Source organism: Chiloscyllium plagiosum, chromosome 11 (genome assembly GCF_004010195.1).
Source record: "Chiloscyllium plagiosum isolate BGI_BamShark_2017 chromosome 11, ASM401019v2, whole genome shotgun sequence".
NCBI lineage: Eukaryota > Metazoa > Chordata > Chondrichthyes > Orectolobiformes > Hemiscylliidae > Chiloscyllium > Chiloscyllium plagiosum.
The window spans coordinates 63,488,498-63,506,519 of NC_057720.1; the positions used below are offsets into that span (position 1 = coordinate 63,488,498).

Consider the following 18,022-nt stretch of genomic DNA (forward strand, 5'->3'; position numbering starts at 1 on the left):
TTGACTTTCCAAAATGCAAGACCTCTCACTTATCTATATTAAATTTCATTTGCCAATTCTCGGCTCACTTTCCCAGCTGATCAATGTCCTGCTGCAATTTCTGATAACCTTCCTTGCTGTCCACGATGCTGCCTATTTTACTGTCATCAGCAAACTTATTAATCATGCCTTGTACATTCTCATCCAAATCATTGATATAGATAATGTTATGAAGGTATAGGTGTGTACTGTACTTTTAAGAGAGTCCGTGTGCCTATCTACATGGATCTAGATAGGCGCAGTGTGCTGAAAAATTAAAGAATGTAAGATTTGGTTGTGAAACAAATAGCTGGAGCTGCATTACCATGATACACAGCAAATTCAAATTTGACCAATCAATTTAAATTATGTCACAAGACATCAAAATCCAATCAAATTTGAATGTTAATGTTTTGATGACATCAAACCAATGGGATGGTCCAATGTTTTGGAGTATATAAAATTGGCTATTTTGAACAGTTAGCCAGAGCAGCAAAGAGCACCAATGAGAATATGGCCTGCAAAGCCCCTTTCTGAAAGGTACCTTTTCATGTGAAATTTGTAAAGCAGAAGACCGAAGATTTGAGTTATAGAGAGAAGTTGAATAGGCTGGGATTGTTTTCCCTGGAGTGTTGGAGGCTGAAGGGTGACCTTTATAGAGGTTTATAAAATCATGAGGAACATGGATAGAATAAATAGACAAAGTCTCTTCCCTGGGGAGGGTAAGTCCAGAACTAGAGGGCATAAGTTTAGGATGAGGGGAAAGATATGAAAGAGACCTAAGGGGCAAATTTTTCACACAGAAGGTGGTACATGTATGGAATGGTCTGCTAGAGGAGGTGGTGGAGGCTAGTATGTTTGCAACAGTTAAAAGGCATCTGGAGGGACATATGAATAGGAAGGGTTTGGAGGGATATGGGCCAGGTGCTGGCAGGTGGGACTAGATTGGGTTGGGATATTTGGTCGGCATGGATGAGTTGGATTGAAGGGTCTGTTTCCATGCTGTACATCTCTATGACTCTAAAAAGACAAAATACTTGTGGCTGCTGAAAATCTGAATCAGAATGCTGGAGAAACTCAACAGCTCTGGCAACATCTGAAGAGAGGGAAACAAGGTGAATATTTTGAGTCTGGTATGACTTCTTCAGACCATCAGAAATGGGCAAACATGTCAGCAGAATGTCACTTTTTGAACATGATTAACAAAATGTTAATTAAATTTCTAGATTTTGTGACAAATATTCATTATTTAGGGGTTCTGTCTTCATAACTACTACAGTTGACTGGCAATTGAAACTGGTTATTATATTTCAGACTCAAGGCCTGTGACCAGTGGTGTGCCACAAGGAATGGTGCTGGGTCCACTGCTTTTCATCATTTATATGAATGACTTGGATATGAACACCAATGGAATGGTGAGTAAGTTTGTAAACGACACCAAAATTGGAGGTGTAGTGGACAGCAGAGGTTACCTCAGAGTACAACAGGATCTTGCTCAGATGGGCCAATGGGCCAAGGAGTGGCAGATCGAGTTTAATTTAGATAAATGTGAGGTGCTGCATTTTAGAAAGGCAAATCAAGGCAGGACTTGTATGCTTAATGGTAAGGTCCTGGAGAGTGGTCCTGAACAAAAAGACCTTAGAGTGAGGGTTCATAGTTCATTGAAAGTAGAGTTACAGGTAGTGAAGAAGGCATTTGGTATGCTTGCCTTTATTGGTCACTGCATTGAGTATAGGAATTAGGAGGTCATGTTGCAGCTGTACTGGAGATTGGTTAGGCCATTAATGGAATACCGCATGCAATTTTGTTCTCCGTCCAATAGGAAGGATGTTGTGAAACTTGAAGGGGTTCAGAAAAGATTTACAAGGATGTTGTCAGGGTTGGAGGGTTTGAGCTGTAGGGAAAGGCTGAATAGGCTGGGGCTGTCTTCCCTGGAGCATCGGATGCTGAGGGGTGACCTTATAGAAACTTATAAAATCATGAGAGGCATGAATAGGCTGAACAAATGAGGTCTTTTCCCTCAGGATAGCAGAGTCCAAAACTAGAGGGCATAGGTTTAAGGGGAGAGCAGCAAAATTTCAAAGGGACCCAAGGGGCAACTTTTTCACTCAGAGGGTGGCACGTGGATGGAATGAGTCATGGAGGCTGGTACAATTACAACATTTAACAGTCATCTGGATGGTATATGAATAGGAAGGGTTCAGTGGGATGTGGGAAAATGGGGATTGGATTTATTTAGAATATCTGGTCAACCTGAATGAGTTGAACTGATGGGTCTGTTTCTGTGCTATACAACTCTATAACTCTATTTGAAACGTATTCGTTACCAATTCAGATGCAATTAACAAACATGTCATTGCAGATAAACATGTAGTTCAACAATTATTTCTAATGAGGATTTTAAGTCATTGACAGGGTAAAAAGATTGAAAAGAATTGTAGAAAGGCTATGATAAATCAAGAATGATGATGAGGTGATGATAAACCTAGGTTCCAAAGTTTGCAAAGTGGGAAGACAGCGCAATAAGAGGCAAGATTTTAAATCTGACAGCCTTGAAAAATATAGTTGTCAGTTTCATTGACAATTCAAATTTGTTGGACTGTTATAAATGAGAGCCATAGAGCCGAATTTTGCACAGAAGGTCTGCTGGTTCCCCCATGGATGAGCGTGAGTGTCCCTGATGCACACAAGGCATGGCCCCTCAAATGATGTGCCCCTCTTCCTTCTTGCCTATTTAACAAAGTAGTTAGAAAACAGTCTGCTGACCTCCACTTTCCTGCCCTCCCCCAACCATATTGGTTTGTTGTCAAGTAGTCAGGCAATAAGCTGGCCACCAACTGTGTGCCTTTACTGGTGAATTTAAGTTTGATGGGGGTGTTGAGAGCGGCAAGGAAAGATCATGACATTAAGTGCAGCCAATAGAACTATTTACATAAGGAGGCACTCTTATTTAAGTGTTTTTTTTCAAGTGCACGATACTCAATGTCAGCTTGTATAAAGGTGTTGAATAACCTGATTGACCACATTGCCAAAGTATCTGTACCATATGAGATTCCTTTAACTTTTTGCTACCAAAGTGAATGACCTCACATTTATCTACATCATACTTCATCTGCCATGCATTTGCCCACTCTTTCAACTTGTCCCAATCACACTGAAGCATTTCTGCATCATCCTCACAGCACACTCTCCAGACCAGCTTTAAGTTGTCTACAAACATGGAGGTAAGTGTAGTTAGTTTGGGGGTTAGTTAGCTTGACAGCTAGTTTGCAATGCAGTGTGATGCCAGCATCGCAGGTTCAATTTTTCTACCAGCTGAGTTCACTATGAAGGTCCCACCTTATTGAACTACCACCAGTCACCTCTTTCTAAATGAGAGAACAGCCCAGTGGTTCTCTGTTACTATGCCAACTTTATGTTTAGTTCCCTTATCTAAATTATTGATATATATTGTGAATAGCTAGGGTCCAAGTACTGATCCTTGTGATACTCAACTAGTCACTGTCTGCCACTTGAAAAAGAACCATTTATTCCTACTTCTTGTTTCCTATTTGCCAGCTAGCTTGGAATCCATGTCTGTACATTATTCTCAATGTCATATGTTTTAATTTTACATTCTGACAGTCCACGTAAATCACATCATTGGCTTCCCCTTATCAACTTTATGCATTACAACCACACACAATTCTGGTAGATTTGTCGAGCATGACTTCCTGCTTGCAAGATCCATGTTAACTCTGACTAATCCTGTCGCTGTTTTCTAAGTGTTCTGAGTTTTTAAAAGTGGACTCTAGCAATTTCCCCATTACTGATGTCAGTCTAACCAGTCCATAATTCCCTGTTTTCTCTTTACCTTCTTTTTTTTAAATAACGAGTTTACATTAGCTATGCTCCAATCCATAGGAACTATTCCCAAATCTGTAAAATCTTTAAAGCTGACCACCACTTCATCTACTATTTCGAGGGTCACTTCCTTAAATTCCGTGGAGATGTTGATTATCAGGCCCTTGTCAGCCTTTAATCCCAAGTTTCCCACACCAATTCTCTACCAATACTGATTTTTCTTAGTTTATTTCTCTCACTAGACTGCAATCCCCAAAATATTTGCGACATTATTTGTGCCCTTTGTGAAGGCAGATCGAAATATGTATTTAATTGATCTGCTATCTATTTGTTCCCATTATAACATACCCTGTTTCTGACTGTAAGGGACATACATTTGTCACTAATAATTTTTCTCTTCACATACCTATAGAAGTTTTTGCAAAGTAGAAGTAAAAGCAGTAGAAACAGTTTTCGTATGTTTCTAATGAAAACTTTATAAATTACTGCTGTGTTAACTTTTATCTCCTCAGTCCCAATACACTTAAATCTGAAATCATATATACCAACCATAAACAGTGAGGTAAATCTGCTTTTCAGCTTCTCCTGCTTGATTCATGGCTAAGCATGCATATTTTCCTCCATCTGACTGCTTAGCTCGAGGCAACTGGACAGTTCGACCTCCTGTGAGAAAGAAAGCTTGATTTCAGAATCAAAAACATATTGCAATATTGATCCAAGTGAAAAGATCTGTAGTTGCATCAAAAATCACTTTCAATAGATTAACTTTTTAGAATTTATAGAAGCAAAGTGCAGAATATTGTTAATTCTTCAATAGAGTATGTGTTTAGACATTGACACTATCCTCTACTCAGTACCTTTGCATCAAGATCTATGCTATCATATTATATCTGTTTCATCTTTGTTTAGTTGCTATATTCAATTTCTTTACTTTTTTGAGTATTAGTTATGCAAATTGTCAATTTCATTTACCATATACATGTTTCTTGAGCTCCTAAGATCAAGCAGATATATCCAGCTGGCCAGGATGTATAACTTAAGGTATAAAATTACCTAAGTTTGTTTTATTTAATATTGAGAAGGGAGAAACTTGAAGAATTTTTCTTTGATATTCAATGGAACGAATGGAGATAGAAGAATGTATTGCATAAGGTATGTGAAAGAAATTGGCTGGATGAGCAGAATGGTCTTTTCTCACTTATTTTATTTCTAAACAGTATGTTCTGATGTAACGCGATAGTTCCAGTCCCCTGTGATCCCGCAGGATACGAGAATTGCGTAATCGCAGCGCCATTTAAATTAATGGGACTAGAATCATGTTATAACCAATACAGATAAGGAAAGTTCACTTTCTGGAAATAATAGTCTAAATTCTTCAATCACACTATAGCCAATTCATGTTGAAGAAACCCATGTTATAGCAGAACTGACTGTACTCTGATATAAATTACATCTCATCTGCTGATCTTACATTTTATTTTGACTGAAAGATGAGTGGATATGCAAGTTGTACTGTTTTTTAAAAAAATTTTGTACTTTAAATGTGCCCTCTTTCCAAGCTATACTGTGCATCTGTTATTTTCAGACTTTTGAAAGTGCCTACCTATATCTGACCTCAACTTTAATGAAAGTATTTAAGATCAGAGTTATTTTTATATAAAAGTAGAATCTAAATGAAAACCTTACGATATGAACCATTTTAAAGCAAAATGAGTTACATCTGTCTTTAAGAATCTGACATTACTTTACAAATGTTCAGATGTGCATGAATTCCATGTGTTACTCTGAAGTGATGGATGGAAAAGTCTGTAGGTCAAACCATTTTTTAACAAAAAAATCTTCGCAGTCAGCATCATTATACGTTGGCAAAAGTGAGGACTGCAGATGCTGCAAACCAGAGTCTAGATCAGAGTGGTTCTGGAAAAGCACAGCAGGTCAGGCAGCATCCGAGGAGCAGGAAAATCGACGTTTCAGGTAAAAGCCCATCATCAGGAATAGAGGCAAGGTGCCTGCAGAGTGGAGAGATAAATGAGAGGGGTGTGGGGGTGGGGAGAAAGTAGCATAGAGCACAATAGGTGAATGGGAGTGGGGATGGAGGTGATAGGTCAGAGAGGAGGGTGGAGCAGATAGGTGGGAAGGGAGATTAGCAGGTAGGACAGGTCATGGGAACGGTGCTGAGCTGGAAGGTTGGAACTGGGGTAAGGTGGGGGGAGGGGAAATGAGGAATCTGGTGAAGTCCACATTGATGCCCTCGAGTTGAAGTGTTCCGAGGCAGAAGATGAGACGTTCTTCCTCCAGGCGTCCGTTGGTGAGGGAGCGGCGGTGGAGGAGGTCCAGTTCCTGCATGTCCTCGGCATAGTGGGAGGGGGAGTTGAAATGTTGGGCCACGGGGCAGTGGGGTTGATTGGTGCGGGTGCCCTGGAGATGTTCCCTAAAGCGCTCTGTGAGGAGGTGTCCAGTCTCCCCAATGTAGAGGAGACTGCATCAGGAGCAACAGATACAATAAATAACATTGGTGGATGTGCAGGTGAAACTTTGATGGATGTAGAATGCTCCTTTGGGGCCTTGGATGGAGGTGTGGGGAGGGAAATATATCTCTTGTGTGGTGCATTTGGAGATGGTGGAAATGTCGATGGATGATGCGGGTTATGCGAAGGTTGGTAGGGTGGAAGGTGAGGACCGGGGGGTTCTGTCCTTGTTACGGTTGGAGGGGTGGGGTTTGGGGCCAAGGTGCAGGATATAGATGAGATGCGTTGGAGGGCATCTTAGATTAGATTAGATTACATTACATTACAGTGTGGAAACAGGCCCTTCGGCCCAACAAGTCCACACCGACCCGCCGAAGCGCAACCCACCCATACCCCTACATTTACCCCTTTAACCTAACACTACGGGCAATTTAGCTTGGCCAATTCACCTGACCCGCACATTTTTTGGATTGTGGGAGGAAACCGGAGCACCCGGAGGAAACCCACGCAGACACGGGGAGAATGTGCAAACTCCACACAGTCAGTCGCCTGAGTCGGGAATTGAACCCGGGTCTCTGGCGCTGTGAGGCAGCAGTGCTAACCACTGTGCCACCGTGCCGCCCACAACCATGTGGGAAGGGAAAGTGCAGTCTCTTAAGAAGGAGGTCATCTGGTGTGTTCTGTGGTGGAACTGGTCCTCCTGGGAGCAGATAACGTGGAGGAATTGGGAATACGGGATGGCATTTTTGCAGGAGGTAGGGTGGGAAGAGGTGTAATCTAGGTAGCTGTGGGAGTCGATGGATTTGTAAAAGATGTCAGTGTCAAGTCGGTCGTCATTAACGGAGATGGCGAGGTCCAGGAAGGCGAGGGACGTGACAGAGATGGTCCTGGTGAATTTAAGGTTGGGGTGGAATGTATTAGTGAATTTGATGAACTGCTCAACCTCCTTGTGGGAGCACGAGGTGGTGTCAATGCAGTCATCAATGTAACGGAGGAAGAGGTGGGGAGTGGTGCCGGTGTAACTACGGAAGATGGGCTGTTCTACGTAGCTGACAAGGAAACAAGCATAGCTGGGGCCCATGCGGGTGCCCATGGCTACCTCTTTGGTCTGGAGGAAGTGGGAGGATTTGAAGGAGAAATTAAGGGCGAGGACCAGTTCAGCCAAACGAATGAGAGTGTCAGTAGAAGGGTACTGTTGGGAACGTTGGGAAAGGATGAAACTGAGGGCTTGGAAGCCTTGGTCATTGCGGATGGAGGTGTAGAGGGATTGGATGTCCATGGTGAAGATGAGGCATTGGGAGCTGGGGAAATGGAAGTTTTGAAGGAGGTGAGCTGCCAGAGGATGTGGTGGAGGCTGGTACAATTGCAACATTTAAGAGGCATTTGGATGGGTATATGAATAGGAAAAGTTTGGAGGGATATGGGCCGGATGCTGGCAGGTGGGACTAGATTGGGTTGGGATATAATCTCGGCATGGACGGGTTGAACTGAAGGGTCTGTTTCCATTCTGTACATCTCTATGACTCTTGGTGGAGGGTGTGAGTGGTGTCTCGAATGTATCTGGGGTGTTTCTGGACTAGGTGGGATAGGACAGTATCAGGGTAGGTGGAGATGAGTCGGTGGGGCAGGAGCATGCTGAGACAATGGTTCTGCCGGGGTGGTCAGGCTTGTGGATCTTGGGAAGGAGATAGTCCGGGAACCCCGCTTTGCCCGATTCTGAGGTTGGAAGCTGTGGGTGGGAGATCTCCTGAGATGATGAGGTTCTGTATGGTCTGGGAGATGATGGTTTGGTGATGGGGGTGGGGTCATGGTCGAAGGGGCGGTAGGAGGAGGTGTCTTCAAGATGGCATCTGGCTTGAGCAGTGTAGAGGTCAGTGCGCCAGACTACCAATGTACCCCCTTTATCCGCTGGCTTGATGGTGAGGTTGGGATTGGAGCAGAGGGAGTGGAGGGCTGCACGTTGTGAGGGTGAGAGGTTGGAGTGGGGGAGGGGGTAGACAGGTTGAGGCAGTTAATGTCTCGGTGGCAGTTGGAAATGAAGAGATCGAGGGTGGGTAATAGGCCAGCACGGGGTATCCAGGTAGATGGAGTGTGTTGGAGGCGGGCGAAGGGGTCCTCGGAAGGTGGGCGGGAGTCTTGATTGAAAATGTAAGCTCGGAGGCAGCGGAAGAAGTGTTTGATGTCACGACACGTATTAATTTCATTGATGCGTGGGCGGAGGGGGATAAAGGTAAGGCCTTTGCTGAGGACTGATCATTCGTTCTCAGTGAGGGGGAGGTCTGGGGGGATGGTGAAAACACTATATGTTGTCCATTACATCTCCACTCCCCCTCTGTTCCCCATTCCACTGAAATATATAAGTGTATGGTCTGCAACTAATCACTGTCACTCCAACACTGCCTAGTGAGGGATCTAATGTAACACCATAAATGGAAATATGTCTAGAGGAAAGAAATCTCAATTCTAGATATGTGTAATTTCAGCTGCCAACACAAGCTGGAATGCAATGGTGACTGCAAATCTATTGGGAATCTACCATACACGGGTACTGGAAACTAGGTCAAAGTTGAGTGTAAAAGTTCTGCCTATTTCTCTAGACTCCTGCTACCAGAAGGACAAACTCAACTATGAACTCATGAGACAAATAATACCATAACTGCATTCGATTGAAAATTCCCATTTGTGAGCAAAACATGCAAATGATTAATCTCAATTGAAGAGAGGTGATTTGGCTTTGAACCATAGCGTTGATTCTAAACTTGCTATTATCAGTCCAGCCATTAGTTGTCCGGTATTATGATTACAGCTGGTTTACTCTTCTGCTACTGAATACAGAAATACAGCTGTGAACATTTATACGAATGAGACAAAGCTGGCAGGAGCACTATAATTTAACTGCCAGAATACCAAGGGTATTTTAAGATCAAGGATACGTGACACATGATCTTTTATAGTCGTCCACTATGTCTGATTTTTTTTTTAGCAGTAATCTGCTCCATACCACAGCCTCACCGAACTTAACTAAAGCTGGATTTTATGATCCCTCACTGCAGAAAGTGATGATTCAAACAATTCATTCTTTGGCCTTCTCCTTAAGTAATCAATTGACAGTGACTTACAGTCTTCATACCACTTTTGATGATACTTCACTCAGTGTTTGGGGTATGGAAGGGCACACCAAGCTGGTAATGCAGTAATTCGACCTGTTAGAGTGGGGGGGGAGAATTATGGAAGGATGAGGTGAGGAGTGGGTGAGAAACAATCCTCCTTTGTAGCTCCCTTGTACCTATCAGAAGTACCTCCACCCCATTCTTCTTTTGACTACTACCCATTCGGACCTCTTTACTGAGACCTGCTAGTGTGAACCTAGCAAGATCCATCCCACCACCCTGCTCACCTCATTTTCCAGCTCTTTAGACAGTCTGCCTAAATGGAGATTGTCATAGTCCCTGCCTTAACCCTTTCTCCTGCAGGGTGCTTCTGGAATTACAAATTGGCTGCTGTTCATTCTGAGGTAGGAGTTATCTCTAAGGAGTGGGAATCCTGCTTCTAGTGCATTAACATCCAATTAGTGTTACATGGCAGCGGGCAGTCATTCTTCTCAAGTGAAGTCTGTCTGTTACTCCATTGACATTTTAGCAGGGCAAGCGCGGGGAGCCTGACTGTCACCCCATAAAATCCAGCTCATAGTTTCTGTGAAACAACATAATTAGACTCCACCAGTAACTTTCTATATTGTTTGCCGTTTTGTTCTGCACCCTTTTGTCTGCTATTGTTTCTTTTCCACTTTCTCCCACCAGCTTCTTATCAATGTACATTCTTCATGTTGGAACATAATATAACTTGTCTGGATTTTACTTCTGAATAGAGAGGAGCAAAACAGTTTAACTTCTCATGACTCAGGCTGTTTACACTGTATCAATAAATTGTTATATTTACTGGGACATCTGTTTATAATGGCTTTTGCAATTAATTAAATGGGCAACAAACGAAAAAGGAGTCCTCCTCCCACTGTAATTAAACATATAAGATTGCCATTTCCATACAAAGTATGGACAGAATACCTTAGGCCATCACCAGAGTTAATGAATTACTCCCAGCGAAGGTTTTGGAATATAAAGGGAAAGAGAGTAGGGAATGCCAACTTAAGGTAAGTGGGGATCCTGGCACCTTCCTCATTGATAGGAAAGGCCAGTGCTCCGTGCAAAAGATAAGCCTGAAGTATTCACAATAATTTTCAGCCAGGAGTACCATGTGGATGATTCATCTCAGCTTCCTTCAGAGGTTCCCGCATCATTGAGGCCAGTCTTCAACCGATTTGATTCAGTCCACAAGATATTAAAAATACCTCAAGGTGGACATACGGTCATGGCCCTGACAGCATTATGGCAATAGTACTGAAAGACTTCTGCTCCAGAACTTGCCAAGACCTAGCCAAGCAGTTCTGGTTGAGCTACAACAGTAGCATTTATCTGACAATGCAGAAAACTACCCAGGAATTTCCTGTACACAAAAAGCAGAATACATCCAATGTGGGAAATTACCACCCCATCAGTCTCCTCTCAATCATCAATAAAGTGATACAAGATATTATCAATATTATTATGAAATAGCACTTTGTTTCAAATAACCTACTCATTGACATGTGTTTGGGTTCTGCCCAGGCCACTCAAATCTTGACCTCATTAGTCCACATTTGAACCAAGTCTGTAAGGAACTGAATTCTCGAGATAGGGTGAGTGTGACTGTGTTTCCTCTGCAAGGCTGTATTTGACCATATGGCCTCAAGGAACTCGAGCAAAAGTAGATTCAATGGGCATGGGGGCAAAACTATTCACTGGTTGGATTCTTAACATTATAAAAGTAAGCTGATTGTGTAGTTGATGAAATTGTCATCTCAGCTCCAGGAATGTCTGTGGCCCAATCATCTTCAGCTGCTTCATCAATGATCTTCTCTCCACCATTACTGAAACCCCCATTATCAATAAGCTGAGGGCTACCATTGACCAGAAACTGAACTGACTGAGCACAAGTGCGCAGAGGTTAGGCACGCTGCAATCAACTCACCACCATCTACAAGGTACAAGACAGGAATGTGCTGGATGACTTTTCACTTGCCTGGGAAAGTGCAACTCTATAATCCTCAAGAAACTTGACACCATTCAGGACAAAGCAGCTCTCTTGACTGGCGCCATTGCTCAGTAGCTTCTACAAGAGGCATTACAGAAGTTCACCAAAGGTCCTTAGGTAACTTCTTCCAAATCCACAATCATTACCATCTGGAAGGCAAGGGCAGCATACACATGGGAACACTACCATTTGGGGACAAGTTCCTCTCTAAACCCCTTACCATATTGACTTGGAATAGAACACTGGTCCTTCATTGTTGGTGTGTCACAATCATGGCAATTCCTCCCTGATGGCATCATGGTTCTACCAACACCAAACAGACTAAGTACATCAAAAAGACAGCTCACCATCATCCTATCAAGGGCATCTAAGATCGATATTAAAAGCTGGCCCAGCCAGAGATATTCACATGCCAGGAATGAAAATAAAATAGAATGGAAATGATCCCAAGTGTTGTAACATCCATCAAACCTATTAGGTATCAACAATGATGTACCTTATAGATTACATTTTAGCCTTACTAACCTGCCAAATATGTGAACACCCAAGTGTCATGCAGACAATACTGACTTGACCCTGAAGAATAAGTGTGTGCATTTTACCATTTTCAAGTAGGGCTGAGTTTATACAAATGTCTAAAGGCTGTTTTTCGAAGCAGGGTCAGGAACCTGACATTGAGATGAAATCCAGGTTCTGATTCCACACTTGAATTGCATCATGTTTGCAGGACGTGAACTCAGTTCCCAACTAGAAGTATCAAGTGCCTTCATGGGGCAGAAAAAAACCTGCTTGGCACCAGCTGCAAAGGCAAGCAGCAGCCATACTGGGAACTGTCACTGCTTTGCTGTGGAGAACAGACAGAAGACTAGAGAGATAAAGACAATGCAACGTGACCTCCAATGCCAAATTGAAGTAAGCTGTGACCAGAAGCTATAAATGGATTCCTCCAACTTAACAAAAAAAACACAAGTAGAAACAAGTCTCCTTTTTCTCTGTGGTAGTCCTTACGAGTGTATGCATTAACATACACCAGACAGTTCGGTCTTCTCTGGAAAATAGATCGAAAATCCCACTCTGTTCTAGACACGCCACTTAAATTCCTCATGTCCATTTTTACTCAAGAAGCAACAGAAAATCCAGCCTAAAGATCAACTGAACATAATTTCCATGAACATGTAATATATTGATTTGAGTAGTAGACAATAAAAAACATCAGTAAGTTCATTTTTCTAATACTCACCCATTAGGATCAATCACGCGTCTCAAGCGAAGATTTGAATTAAATTACATAAAATAAACCAATTTCTTACCTGGCAAAATAATAACGTTGGTGTTGGACTGCAGAGGTTTCCCATCCTTAAGCCAACTAAGACTGGGTGGTGGAAATGCTGTGGCTTCACACATCAAAGATATGAAGTTGTTTATAACAACGGTCATGTTCTCTGGGCTGGTGCCCATGATAATGGGAGGCACTGTAAAACACAACGTTTATTTTTCTTGAAAAGTATTTTTCACAATGACAACAAAAAATAATACATGTCAGAAGAATATAACAGTCAGAGCAAATTTAGTACACTCTTAGTGATCGAGCATTTGTACTATAGAGTATTTTCAAGGTGTATTTCTTGGAGTTTCTGGTTTTCCCAATGTGTTACATAAAATTGTTGTCACTCACCATGGACATTCAAGTTGAAATATTTTTCTGTGTTTCCAGCTACATTTTCTGCAACACAAACATATCTGCCTGTATCTGAAACATGAGCGCTGAGGATCTGTTGGGAGATTAACAATTGAATCTTAATAACTTTAACAATAACTCAGGAATGTCCCATCATGCAATTTTAACATGGTTTTGTTTCACAAGTTAATGTTATTCCCTGCAATATAAAATAAATTTCAGCAATTTGCATGTGATGTTAAAATTTGACATTTGATACTTTCTAACATTTTTCTCCTTCATGTTTCCCATTCCTGATGGGAAACAGTTGGCTCATACTAAAGTAACTTTACAAGGCACTGTGGACAGTGAACAAATTGATCATACTTTGGCTAAGTCTGTTCTTTCTATGGCCTGGCATCCATTCCCTTTCCATAAACTTGGCTTATTTGTTCCAGCCCAGGAACATGCAGTCTAAATATGAAACTCTACTATTGCTCTAGGTTTAAAAAAGGTCAAGCCAGCCGAATTAGTCTATGCTGACCTGTAAGACTCAGTTCCTCCCAAGGGAGTATAAATAATTCAGACTATTGCTGTACTGCTTTACAAACAAATATTGCAATCCATTTTATTGCCTAATCATCAGACCAAGTAACTGAACATGTTGAAAATACTCCATGTGCCAATACAATCTCTTTAATAAGCTGTTTTTCCAAAGTATTTAAAAAAGTGAAATATTTTGATAGGAGAAATGTTAGATGAACTCTTGATAATGCAGCCCCTATAAACATAAGCATTAACAAAGACTCTCTATAAATATAAGCATTGATAATCTTGGGGTCCACACCTGCAGAGTTCGTCCATTGGACAGGATTTTGTGTGTGTTGTCTGCTTTCAATGGCTGACCATCCTTTAGCCAGGTGATTTTGGGATTGGGAGTTCCACTAACCATACAGTCCAACATGGTAGTCTTGTTTATCAGCACAATAACTTCTTCTGGTAAATCACTATCAGCTCCTTTAATGGTAGGAGGAGCTAGGTGGAAAAGTACAATAATGTGAGGAATTTCTTAACAATATCTTTTTGAACTTTTTTTTTGTCAGTAATATTAAGCTACAGCAATGAAAAATCACCACTTTGTCATACTTTGCATAACAAATAAGTTGCTTTCAGTTCCTAAGGCAGGAGTTCAGTTGATATAATAATGGGAGAAGAGCAGGGTTGACCAAATTCTCGGTATTCAGTTTGAAGTTTAAATAATAAGTAGAAGAGTAGCATTTTAGTTGGTAGCAGTAAGCTTTATTTAACATGCTGTACAGTATGTTCTGCCATAACGCTTGTTTCTTCAACACGAATTGGCTTTAACACCATTGAAAAATTTAGACCATTATTCGCAGAACGCAAATATAGGCAAATTCCTTGCCTATATTGGCTATAATGTGATTCCAGCCCCATTAGTTGAATAGGCACGGCCAGTGTGCAATTCCCTTCTAACGTGAGACTATAACAGAACCATCGCGTTATATCATAACCGACTGTATAATTTATTCAGCTACAGAACTGGGGACTGATTTTTAAGTTGTGGTTTTGGGGTGGGGAGTTGTCAAAAAGCAAAGATTCAACAATTCTTAAGATCTGTAATTCATATACCTCTGCATTTTTGTGCCACAAAATCCATTACCTAGTTGAGCCTTTGATACTCACTCATAACTCTCAATTCATACTGAATGGAATCCTCGCCTGCTTCATTCGTAGCCACACAAGTATATCTCCCAGCATCCTCTATTTGTGCTCTGGGTATTTGTAACACACGTCCTCCTAATAGATAATTAATGCAAATTAATACAATTTGATGCTTAGGCTTTAAGTACATCATGTTTGCAATCTAATACATGAACACTGAAAGGAATTTGTATGTTATAACTGGGGCATGTTGTATAACTATTAGTGGATCTCCTGCTCATGTTTTCTGGGTTCAGGAGCACCTTTCAGATATTTAGTCATTAATGTCCTACCTATTCACAAGTGCTCAAAGCACATTTTCCTTCTCTGTTTTCTCTGTGCATTGCTCCTTATTGGTTCTGCACTGCTATCTCTAACTTTGCTGCATCAATCCAAGCCATCGTTTCAGTTCGGAAATTCATGGGTCTGCTCCTCTGTCAATTTGGAGTTCATCCAGTGACGGTCCAGTACTTTCCCCCATCACTTCAACTGGTTATATTGTGATAATTTACATACTTTATGCCATAAACAGACTGATCGTTGATTCGTTTAAGGTCACTGTTTGGGTGCTGTATTTGGGCAATTAGATTAGATTAGATTCCCTACAGTGTGGAAACAGGCCCTTCAGCCCAACCAGTCCACACCGACCCTCCGAACAGTAACCCACCCAGACTCATTTCCCTCCGACTAATGCACCTAACACGATGGGCAATTTAGCACAGTCAATTCACCTGACCCGCACATCTTTGGATTGTAGGAGGAAACCAGAGCACCCAGAGGAAACCTACGCAGACATGGGGAGAATGTGCAAACTCCACACAGACCGTCATCCGAGGTTGGAATCGAACCTGAGACCTTGATGCTGTAAGACAGCAGTGCTAACCACTGAGCCGCCCAAATTAGTCTAAATAGTTTCTGAAATAAAACAGAATTCATGGCGCAAGTTAAGTGAAATCAGCAGTGATTCATAGGATGCTTTCTTCAGGAACCACTCACTACTTTATTAATGTGGGGACCAGTGACGTTATTGTAACCTTTGTGTCCAGTCTGTTATGGCATAAAGTTCGTAAATTATCACAATATAACCAGTTGAAGTGATGGGGGAAAGTACTGGACCGTCACTGGATGAACTCCAAATTGACAGAGGAGCAGACCCATGAATTTCCGAACTGAAACGATGGCTTGGATTGATGCAGCAAAGTTAGAGATAGCAGTACCGAACAAATAAGGAGCAATGCACAGAGAAAACAGAGAAGGAAAATGTGCGTGGTAGAACTATGCTTTGAGCACTTGTGAATAGGCCCTCCCAGTGAGTTTGCTTGCGTATTCTCTCTCCAGTCAACAAACTTACCTCTCATTTCAGCAATTGTCTCTCTTCATTTCAGGGTGTCCTCAGCTGCAACTTCTTTTCTTTCCTATTTTAAAAAAAATACTTTTCTGTTGTGGTTCTGTTCGCCGAGCTGGAAGTTTTTGTTGCAAACGTTACGTCCCCTGGCTAGGCGACATCATCAATGCTTGGGTGCCTCCTGCGAAGCGCTTCTTTGATGTTTCCTCCGGTGTTTATAGTGGTCTGTCCCTGTATGGCATTCATCCACAAACTCCATCAACAAACACATCGACCTGGACCCAATATACCAACCACTACAGCGGACAGCTGAAACTGACAACCGGAAGCGGCAGGGACAGACCACTATAAACACCAGAGGAAACATCAAAGAAGCGCTTCGCAGGAGGCTCCCAAGCACTGATGATGTCGCCTAGCCAGGGGACGAAACGTTTGCAACAAAAACTTCCAGCTTGGCGAACAGAACCACAACAACGAGCACCCGAGCTACAAATCTTCGCACAAACTTTAAATACTTTTCTTTTGTAGGTGTCTCACTTTTTTTTATTATTTCAGATATTTAAATATTGAGGCACCAGGAGAAAGCCACACAGACACGGGCAGAATGTACAAACTCCACACAGGCAGGCACCAAGGTTGGAATCAAACCCAGGTTCCTGGTACTGTGAGGAAGCAGTGCTAACCACTGAGCCACCATGCCACTGTGCTATTTCGTTACAGCAGTAACTTACATTCCAAAAGTACTTCAATGAACACTGAGGTCATAAAAAGAGCTAATGTAAAGGCAAATTCTTTCATTAGCTTCTTTTTACATCAGCCATGGCTCTATTGGTAGCACTTTGCCCTCTGAACCAAAAGACTTGCAATCAAGACCTACTCCAGGATTTGAGCACAAAAATCAATGCTAACGTTTCTGTACAGATGGAAAGCTGTACAGTCTACCCATTAAACTATGCAGTAACACAATTTTATATCACTGGATATCAAAAAATCAACTTTCAACATGAATAAAATGTAATCCAATAATCTATTTTACAACAGGTAGCCCTGCAGAGTTGAAATGACTGTAGCTATTAGTCACTTCACATGACAAACAATTATCTTTCATATGTGATAGCAAAACTTGTTCATACCTGGCAAAATCAACACTTTGTCATTGGATGTCAACAATTTTCTATCTTTATACCAAGTGAGAGATGGAGGTGGAACAGCATTGGTCTCACAGTACAGGGAGATTGGGTTATTCATGACTACATCCTTAAAGTCAACACTTCTGCTCCCTTCCAGTGCACTGCCCTTTGTATCACGAACATGTACTGGCTTCACAAAGCTTGGTGGAACTAAATGAAGGATTAAAAGGATAGTCAGGGGATGCAAACAGTTTTTTTAGATCTTTCACATTACAAGAATGCAATTATTGTATGATAAAATGTATACCATAAGAATAAATATAAGATAAATCCAGCATCTAATAGATGCAAAGTAATGCTAGTATCTGCTGTCTGAAAATATGCAGAAAATAATTAGATAGACATAAAACAATTTTAATCTATAGGAAACACAATATAGTAAATTAAATCCGTATTTTTATGTTTTGTGCAATAGTAAAAGCAAATGACGTCAGTGAAAACTAGATACCTGCAGAAGTTCCTGAGAGTAATGTCCTTGTCTCATACAGCTTCAACAACTTCCTCCATCATATCATCAGAAGTGGGAATATGTGCTGATCATTGCATGATGCCCTGCACTATTTGCTACAGATCAGGTACTGAAGCAGATCAAGTCCGCACACAGCGCGACCTGAATGGTATCCAGGCCTACACAAATTTGTGGTGAATA

The 18,022-nt window shown here is 41.6% G+C and overlaps 1 protein-coding gene across 1 annotated transcript in view; it reads right to left on the reverse strand.

Annotated features, from left to right (window-relative positions):
• The window catches only part of hmcn1 (hemicentin 1), a 599,829-nt gene that overhangs the window by 149,000 nt on the left and 432,807 nt on the right, over window positions 1-18,022 (reverse strand). Inside the window, exons 54-59 of the mRNA XM_043699541.1 lie at window positions 17,317-17,523; window positions 14,821-14,934; window positions 13,964-14,151; window positions 13,135-13,231; window positions 12,770-12,931; window positions 4,411-4,524 (exon numbers count right to left, since the gene is read on the reverse strand). Of these exons, the coding sequence (XP_043555476.1) occupies window positions 4,411-4,524; window positions 12,770-12,931; window positions 13,135-13,231; window positions 13,964-14,151; window positions 14,821-14,934; window positions 17,317-17,523 (882 nt within the window). The remainder of the gene's footprint in view (window positions 1-4,410; window positions 4,525-12,769; window positions 12,932-13,134; window positions 13,232-13,963; window positions 14,152-14,820; window positions 14,935-17,316; window positions 17,524-18,022) is intronic.